This window comes from Thunnus albacares, chromosome 14 (genome assembly GCF_914725855.1).
Source record: "Thunnus albacares chromosome 14, fThuAlb1.1, whole genome shotgun sequence".
In the NCBI taxonomy this organism is placed as follows: Eukaryota; Metazoa; Chordata; class Actinopteri; order Scombriformes; family Scombridae; genus Thunnus; species Thunnus albacares.
Genome location: NC_058119.1, coordinates 27,974,540 through 27,984,468, shown reverse-complemented (window position 1 = coordinate 27,984,468; position 9,929 = coordinate 27,974,540). Strand labels below are relative to the sequence as shown.

General features: G+C 36.2%; 1 protein-coding gene across 1 annotated transcript; it reads left to right on the top strand.

Annotated features, from left to right (window-relative positions):
* The first annotated feature begins 4,437 nt into the window (after positions 1–4,437).
* Positions 4,438–7,974, top strand: LOC122997372 (G-protein coupled receptor 4-like). The gene is made up of 3 exons (XM_044373456.1): positions 4,438–4,506; positions 7,105–7,313; positions 7,448–7,974. Exons 1-3 carry the CDS (start codon positions 4,438–4,440, stop codon positions 7,950–7,952), a joined length of 783 nt encoding a protein of 260 aa, XP_044229391.1. The 3' UTR covers positions 7,953–7,974.
* Positions 7,975–9,929: the final 1,955 nt, after the last annotated feature.

The following is a 9,929-nucleotide window of genomic DNA, read 5'->3' as shown; positions in this document are numbered from 1 at the left end:
AGTATGAAATGTATCTGTCAGAGATGTGAACTGTCTGATCGAGAGTACTCAGGGAGCAGAACTATGCACTCTAAAGCGGTTAGAGACTTGAACCATCCAATGTAGAGCCTGCATGGAGTGAAAACATGCCCTTTGAAGCAGTCATAGATATAAACTGTCATATCTAGAGTGCACAAGGAGCATAAATGTGTGCTCTAAAGTGGTCATAGACATAATGCAGAAGAGGAGTGAGATGGTTAGGGTTAGGGTAAGAATATCAGGGTCAGAGCCAATCAGAGGCACAGTAGGGGCGGGTCTTTGCAGAATGAGGGTGGGAAAAAAATAACACAAACTAGAAAACTGTTCGAACTCTCTTCTTGGTTCTTTAGTCCACGAACTGCGGTGGCCCCTAAGGACAAACCATACACAAGAGTGAAAGCACAAACAATAAGAGCATGCTCCAAATCCTCCTAGCAGCCTGGAGCACTTCAGGTGTAGCCATTAGCTTTGTAGCATTTTTCTTGTTTCATGTGTCTTCCCTTTTTGTATGAATTTTGGTATTTGTAGCATTTCTTGATTTGGAGCATGCTTTTTTATTAATGTTTGTGCATTCACTCTTGTGTGTGCTTTGTCTACAAAACCCTTTTCTAATGAATCAGGAGTCAAACCTGTTATTGTTGTTAGTTTGGAGATGAGTGGATGAAGCCAGTGCAGCACTGCACCTTCAGCAATGTGGCTTGGCAGCTTGCCAGTTATTCCATATGTAGGAGAACATATAGATGGTTTTATGTTTGGCCACTAGATGGTAGCATGAAACATGAAATGACAGTGGTTGCATGAGTCAGTGCTGAAACATCAACGTTGAGGTGCAGATGAAATGAAGATCAAATTAAATATGACAAAAGTTACAATTAGTTAATTACCAAACACATTTAATGCCACTTAAAACTGAAGCAAACTACAAAATAATCCTAAACTGGATTGATATACTATATATGCTTGGGAGTACATTATTGGCAGAAAGAATATTCCTGTTGATGTCAGTTGTTTTCTACCTTATTCTCTTTGTTTATTGTTACCAGACTGTGACTTAAAATGTAATGCTAATAAATGAGAAGCACAAACTGGGTTTAAGTTCAGTCGTAACATTTATATTGAAGACATTCTGTGTTAATGTTGTTAGAAATGGAGATGTGTCAGCCTGCAGTTGTTTCTTCCAATTCCAACCAACACTTTACAATATGGTACACAAAATTTAGCCAAGTTACTAAGGAATGAATCAGGAACAACCTGGTAATTTGAGCAATCATTAAGTACTTCCCTAATGACTATATACTAGATAATAATGAGTTTCTAAAGAACAGAGTGGAAGATATCAATGAATCATTAAATAATGATTAGTTCACATCTGTGAACTGATCATAGTGACCCTGTTGCATTCATGATGAAGTCTGATTAACCAGCCACTGAACAGCACAAAATTACTCATTCATTACTTATTATTTAAAGCGTCTATAATTGATTTTTCATATTAACAATATATCAAATAACAATGTACAGTATAATGTCAGAGGTGTAGCTTGTACTTATGAACCTATAGAGAATTATCAGTGACTCTGCAGCTCCCCTTGGCTTTATGGAGCCTTATAGAGAGTTTCAACTCATTGTTTAGCTGTCACTCTCTTGGTTCACTCTCAGCCCTCTTATAGCAACATTTTCAGTCACAGCAGGCAGCTGTTATCAGAGGAAAAGCTCTAAAAACCCACTGTACATTACCTACTTAGCACCAACAGACAGTTAGCTATAGACTAGCTGGTGAACAAAGTGATCCAAAGATCCAGATATTTCTCTCAGGAGTTGGTAGAGAGCAAAAACAGAGCACAGAGTGAATATTGGACTTACATTCACCAGGTGAATGAGAATAACCTTTGTCCTAATGTTCATGCCTTTTTCAATGCTCCTGCATGCTTTATAGCAAGAATGCCAGTAAAACAATCTTGAAATAGTACAACTTCTCTCTTCTTTAGAAGTCTAAGTAGAGGAACCTCCACCACTCAATCAGGTTGAGATCCTGCAGCTTTCAAAAGTAAATTTTGTGTGTTTCCTTTGTACTTTTTTGTTTTACTGTCATCCAGCGTAGAAGCAATAATGGTGTAACTCTATGTATAATGTACCACATAAAAACTGAATTTAGTGATGCAAAACAAGAAAACAGAGATGCAAACAGTCATGAAAATGAACATGCAAACAGTGACAGTTTACTGCTGTCCAACCAGTAAGTTTCTTCTTCCTTTCTATACAAATTTGACATGTGAGAAATACAAGTATCTGACTGTCTCATAAACAAACAGTTTGAAAAACTTGTGATGACAAATATACAGTATTTTGAAAAACAAAACTGTGGGAAAGTAAGACGAGTAGAAATAGAGAAGAAGTGATGAAAGCTGAGTTTTGTAATATTTTCATTTGAAATGTTGAAATTTTTCTGAGTTACTTTCACAACAAAGTTCAAACTCTCAAAGGAAGATAAGACCACAACCCTATATGTGACATCTTTGATGATGTTACATATGCAGTGTGGTTTTGGCCAATCAGAGAGTGATGTGATCTGAGATCAGTTAATCACAAATGTGTTTCAGTGCTTTCACTCACCATATTTACTGTAGACTGTTTGGATGCAGAGGACCAAACATCAACCTCTGTGTAGGGAACTCATCCAGGTCTGGTCTTGCAGCTTTCGAGGTAAATTTTGTGACATTTTTCACTTGTGTATGTAGAGATTGTAAAAATGACGTTAAAACTGCTAACAGTCATGATAATGAATATGTAAACTGTGACAAGCAGACAGCTTTGGACTGTAGGTGTACAGAATACTGTGGTTAAACCAACTGTGTTTTATTTCATTTGTGTTTTTTTCCCGTAAATGCAATTTTGATGTGTAAAAGTTGTGTAACGAAGACAAAAGAAAATAGCTAAAAAGATAATAACATTCAGAACTTTTTACTATTTTGAATGAAATAAAATGAGCTAAATAAAGAAGAATGAAGAAACAAATATTCATTATTATATTTCTGTATTTCTTGTATTTACTGTATGTTCTGAGCCAACATTGATCCACATAGAGGTATTTATAGTGATATTTGCAGTTTTGATGACAGTTGAGATATGAAAGAGTTTCCTCTGCTGTGACAATATGTTATTGATGAAAAGTCTAACAGAGGGATAGAGTTATACAACCCAAGATAGGTTAAAGTCAATTAATGATTCCATCCCAGTTTTTTTATTTGTTTGTTTGTTTTGTTTGTTTGTTGTTTATTTTTGGTGATTTGGTACACTTTAGCCTTTATTGAGAGGAGACAGTAGAGTCAGACAGGAAATGAAGAGAGAGAGATGGGGATGACAATTTACCAATTTTGTGGTATGAGTCTTAACCAGTACGCTACAAGGATGACCAGTATGTAAGTGTTGTTAAACATGGTGAATGTACCAGCCTGCAGTTGTTTCCCCTAATTTATTTTCACTCCAAAACTTAGTCAGAGTGCACAATCTGTAAACAAAATATAAAATATGCAGATGATTCAAAAAATGGTTTGGTCAGACATGCAAACCTCCTTGTCCAAAATCAGAGAGCACAGAGTTATTCAACTGGTGGGATGTCAAGTGCAGAAGACAAAACATCCTAGACCAATGTCTCTGTACCTTAAATTACTGAAATAACTGTATGAAATTCTGTAGTAATGACCTCACATCATCATGTAAAAATATTTATATACATTATCAGGGCTTGTATTATCTGAAAAATGTATTTTTGATGAAATATAGAGCTTCAACAATTAGTCGATTATTCTCATTGCTACTTTATTGCTAATTTTTTCAAATTATTGTTTCAAGCAAAAAGACCAAATATTCTCTGGTTTCAGTTTTTTAAACATTATGATTTGCTCCTTTTCTTTGTCATATGCAACAGTACATTAAAAATCTTCAGGCTTTGGATTGTTGGTCAGAAACAATAGCAAACTGAAGACATCCCCGCAGGCTCAAAGAAATTGTGAGTACAATTTTTTCACAGTGTATAAAAAACTACATTTTATAAACTTAACGATTAATCAAGAAAATAATCAGCAGCTTAATTGGTGATGAAAATAATTGTTAGTTGCAGCCCTGAAGAAATATTATTAGGAGAAAATGTAACAAAGACACCTTTTGTTGTGGCTATAATATACACTGTATTTGTGTGAACTTGGACTTCAAGACTTTAGTGATGTCACTTAACAATGTTATGTAGATATTAAAAAACTTCCATAACCTGATCTCTCATACAACAGGTTTCACTCTGAAGAAGAAGAAGATTTCTACATCAACACCTCACAGATGGAAAGCAATAATAACAGCAATGTCACATCCCACAATAATTCCGCTGACAACTCTTATTATGGTGAACCACATATTATATATGTGATGATATGCGTAATCATTAGTATCGGCCTTCCTTTGACTCTAGTGGCCATCTACTCTCTTTATTCCCAGGTGAGTACTTTATGACTAAGATATATTAATTTTAGGTCATGAGTCTGGCATACAGTCTGTCTGTAAAGAATCTTCATCCTGCTTGGGGGCTGCTAAGTCTTGTAACGATCTATAAATTTAAGCTAATTTGACCTTAAACACATGCAGTTTACATGTGTAGTTTCCAGGAGTGTGCCCGAATACAAATACGTTATTCAACAAAGCACAAATAGTTGTTTTTTTACAAACATTTATTTCATACAAATATTTTAAAAATTATTTGTTTTCTGGAAGAAAAAAAAAACAAAAAACATGTCAAATACCAGTTCACAGGTCAGTTACATCGCTATCTCAGTCTCTCTCCTCTGCTGCACTGTTACATCTATCAGCAGGTCTCAACAAGAGAGTTACATCCACCTGCTACATGAAGCACATTTCCTTTTTTTCCATTTGGAAATCACTCCCGGAGTTGGGGGTGTTCCCCAAGAGATAAGGCTGAGTTACTGACACAAGCAAAGTCCTGTTGTTCCCCTTCTCCTTTCCACAAAGTTAGGTTGTAAAAAATAGGCAATAAATGAAAAGTGCAAAGCAAGAATCACCTTTCAAGTTCTTCTCTACACGTTACACGCCATGCTGTCTCTGTGTTATGGGTGTATAAATAAGTAGAGCTCTGACTGCACATTTGCAATGTGTTTGTTTTAGCTCAGTAGTCAACACAGTCGTCTATGATCTGAGAGACTCAAGTTCAAGACCTGGTGTGGCAACCTCCTTCTTAAGATAGTTTATTCATAAACACTTTAACACTTTAATATCCTAAAATTTAAAGCTAAATAAAAATGAACAATAATATTTCAGATGGGATTTTTACACCTATTTCCACTTTTATTCAAATACAAACACAAACATAAATAATTTTGCTGCCTCAATAAATATAGATACAAATACAAATACTGGGCTCTCTGCACATCCCTGGTAGCTTCATTCCAGGTTAACAGCATCCTTCACTTGTAGAATATAAATTGTCATCAAGTTTGTCAGAACAATTTGTACATCATAATTTGGGATCATTATTTTTGGCTTTGATTAAATCAAATCAAGAAATATATGAAATTTTATACAGACATTCATGGTCTCCACTGACCTGATTGATCCCCTGACTTTTCCTTTAGTGCCATCATCAGTACTTTGGTTTAAAACCTGTGGGAGAAAAAATGCTCATTTGTGAAGGAGAGATGTTCAATGTTTAATTTATGGAAGTGTTCAACCAATGAACCTAAATCAATGAAATTCTTTTGCAGGGCCTGACTTGGGCCTCCAAGGTCTCTTACAAGAGATGTTTTAGGTTCACAGCACCAGGCTGGGAGATAGGATGGTCACCTTGGATGGGTAACAACAGCTCCCCACACTGTTTTCCAATTAGAGTTCATTCTGACACCAAGTGTCCTTGTTTCTCCCTTCCCTGGTGGCATGACCTGAGCAATTCCATAAGAAGTGATTGTTTTCCTGTTTGTGCTAAGTTTTTGGTATGACCGTATCCATGTGTACACTGTGCCAAAGGCTTCTCTGATGTCAGATATTTGTTCTCAATAAACTTTGTATATTCAAGTAAACATCAACTGGAGCCTGTGGAGTCTCTTCAACAATTATTCAACAAGTACAAGACTTTCCCTATCACATTTGGCATTGTCGGCAGGAAACCAAAAGAGACCTTCACTGGGTAAATAAAAGAATTGTTTTCCTTTTCTTTGTCTTACCCTGTGTGCCTCTTGACGGTATCATAAAAAAGCATATTGGTAAACTGTATTTAAAAGACTTAGCTCATAAGTTGAACACTTCCATAAATTGAACATTGAACATCTCTCCTTCACAAATGAGCATTTTTTCTCTCACACAACGATATACCAGCTAAACTAATGGCAATGTGATCCTCCTCAGCTGTATTTTGTGTTTAGTGCTAATAAACAGATTTAACGTGACACTGGACACCCCAGCAATCAATTTTTGACTCTACTCCTCCCATCTGGTCACAAATAAAAGACACTTAGACAGAAAAAGCAGTTTTAAATTCCATTAACCACTACTCACAAGATTACAATATGTTTTAGTCTTTTTGGTCTGCATGAAATCATTGCAGGTATGTGTGTGTACACATCTATCTACTGTATGTTTTAGATGTACACATAATGCACAGTGGAAACAAATTTCCCAATGAGAACAATCATTATCTATCACTCTATCTTTAGCATGCTAACATGCTAATCTAAGATGGTCATTGTCATTGTGAGCATATTAGCATTTAGCTCAATGGACCCCTGTGCCTAAGTACAGCCTCATAGAGCAGTTAGCATAGCCGTAGACTCTTGTTGTCATTGAGTCTTGTAACATTGATTGGCCAATGTGTCATATTTGATGACACATTGGTCAATGCATGAATGTTTCTGACTGCAATTGCTGGGCAGAGCTAAATGACATATTTGTCACTACACAGAATTCCATCCACTTGCATTGTAGATCCTAAATGATCCGAAATGAGATCCTAAATGAAAACACCAGAAAACTGTAAAAGAAAAAAAATGTTTCCAGCTGTTTTGTTTATTTTCTACCATTGTTTTCTTGCAGGTTAAAAATGACCACGTTGCTCCAATCTACATCATCAACCTCCTCATCTCTGACATCTTTCAGTTCTGCTGCATGATCGTCGAAGTGGCAAAACTTGAGGGCAAAAAAGAGGACTTGAAGATCGAGCCGAACTATCAAATCTTCAGTTGTATTTATAACATTGGTGTGCTGGCCAATGTTGGCTTCATGATCTGTATCGCCCTGGAAAGGTAGCTATCTGTCTATTCTGTATGTTTTTAGCTACTTCCATGTGTATGACCATTATATTACCATATAAATCTGAAGCTCCTCAAAGTCAGGAATATTCTGTATCTGATGATAGACTGTGTATCTTGTGTTTCAGGTATTTGCTCATCGCATGGCCACTGTGGTACCGCTTCAGAAGAACCATCAAGAGCTCACTTGTGGTCTGTGTTGTGGTCTGGACCCTTCCTCTTGTTTTTCTCCTTTCTGCCTATTTCTGGGTTGAATCTACGGTCGTGATAACAATTCTCGGCGTCCTCCCCCTCGTTCCTTTCCCACTGCTCATATTCTTCCTGGGTGGGACCCTCAAATCGCTTTCTGCAGCCATCTCGGTTTCCTCTGATGAAAAACGACGAATTGTGGGAATGTTGGTCCTGGTGCTGCTCATCTACACACTGCTGTTTCTCCCAACCATCATCGTGTTCTTGATAGAAAAAGCCAGAGATAATACCCTCATCAAACTGAGGTTAATTCTTGTTAGATTCAGTCCTCTTGCAGACTTGATTCTGTATTTTTTCATTAGGAAAGGGGCCATAGACAAGCTTTTGGCCTCTCTGTGTTGTTGCAGAATGGACAGTGATGATAACAGCAGATCATCAGTATGAAAGACAACAACATGTACACAGTCAGCTCCATGCAGGCAGAGAAAGAGGGAGAAAGAAAAGGGAGAAAACAGATGTTAACTGTAATGTGTCTGAATGTTAACTAAAATGCACTTAAACTAGCAAACAAGAAATAAATAAAGTGTTTGCTGTATGACAACAAAGGCCATCAGAAGTAGATGAAAAGAAATCATTGTTTTGATTACATTGTGAGAGAAGTGGTTAGTGGGAACAAGTTTTTATATGTTTTTTAGCTGGAAGTTGATATCTATCATTATTATCCTTTGAAGGGGACATAGCATGCTTTTTGTGATTTTCTGTCATTTATATTCATAATTTAAGTCTGCCAAGGGGCAGCTTCCTGGAGCTGGCCAATCAGAATAGAGTGGGCTCATCAGGAGGGGGCCTTAAAGAGACAGGAGCTAAAACAGCCTGTTTCAGACAGAGGCTGAACTGAGGGGCTGCATAAAGGGCCAGTACAAGATAAATAAGTTTTTTAATACGTTATTTTTTGAACTGTAAGTCATGAGAAAATATTCCAGTAGACCCCCAGAATAAAAATATAGAACTGCAACCGTTCGTGTTATGTCCCCTTTAATTAAAGAAGCAAAGCCGTTCAACACCATGATCACCCTGTTATTATAGCTGCAACTCCGTCTTATTTCTACAGGGAGAGCATCATATCAAGTCTATAGACTTTTTTTTTCTTGGGCCTCTCATACACATTATAACTTGTTACTTTTTTCCTACTTATAACTATGTATGTCTATTATTGTGTGGGGGGTATTTTTATGCATAAAAGTTAAACAACAGATGATTTACTTCTTTTTATTCAATATAAGTTTTATTTTAGGGGGGTTTGTCGTCAGCATGCTATGGCTTGGCAATATTGATAAAAATCTTATATCACAGTACTTTCATAAGAAATGTAAATTTCCTGGATATTCAATAAAAACATGTTTCTAGACAAAAATGAGAATATTTGCTTTTGACTAACTCTGTTAATTAAACCTGATAAATAAACAAAATCTCTGCTGGTTGTCTTTAGTATATATAATCATATAGCCCAACTCTACTGTGTAATACCATGGAGGCATTTTGCTTTCTATTTTTTTCTTTCAAATAACTTAATCATGTTCATTGTTGCAGTAATCAGCTGACACTGCAACAGCAGAGATCCAACAAAGGCATATATTCCCAGAATCTCTTTAATTAAATACTTTGACTTTCTGCAGGGTGACACTTTATAAAGAAAAACATGCATTTTCAGAATATAACATGTGATTGCTAAGAGCTTAAGGTTACTACTTGATATGTTGTATAGTGTACAAAAAAAGATGATAAATTATAGTAGTTGTAATTTATTTAATCATATGTGATTAAAAAACAGTTTAAAAAAACAAGTACTGAATCATTTCAACTCCAGTCAGAGCACACATCTGTCATTTTGCTCTCCCCAGCCCAAAATACCTGTTTGGTTAGTCCACAGATACCTTTGGAACTGAAATCTTGTATTTGAAGGTTTTCTCTCTGACTTTTTAGGCATTACTGTGACTGAATTTCATCAACTCTGCACACTTTATGTGCATAGCAATGACAGAACTGAAAAGGTTTTGGCTAACCTGGAGGATAAAAACTCATTTACAGCAACAAACAGTTGTGATTCTCTGCTCATATGAAAAAAAATCAAAAAAGACACAAGCAGAACAGACTAATATGAGCTACATGACATATTTCCATCCAGCCTGAAGGATACCTTCATATAACTGATTAGATGTATAGGTTATGTATAAAATATTGCTCAGTAGGCCCAAGTGGATGAGATAAGACTTGTATCTGTACCAGTTTTGTTTGAGTATCTCTTGTAGTTTACATTCAAATTTGCATTTATTCATGTGGGAAACACTTTTATCCAAAGTGAGGTACAAATGAGGAACATGGAAAAGGATGTTAACCAACAGCTTTTACAGATATGGACAT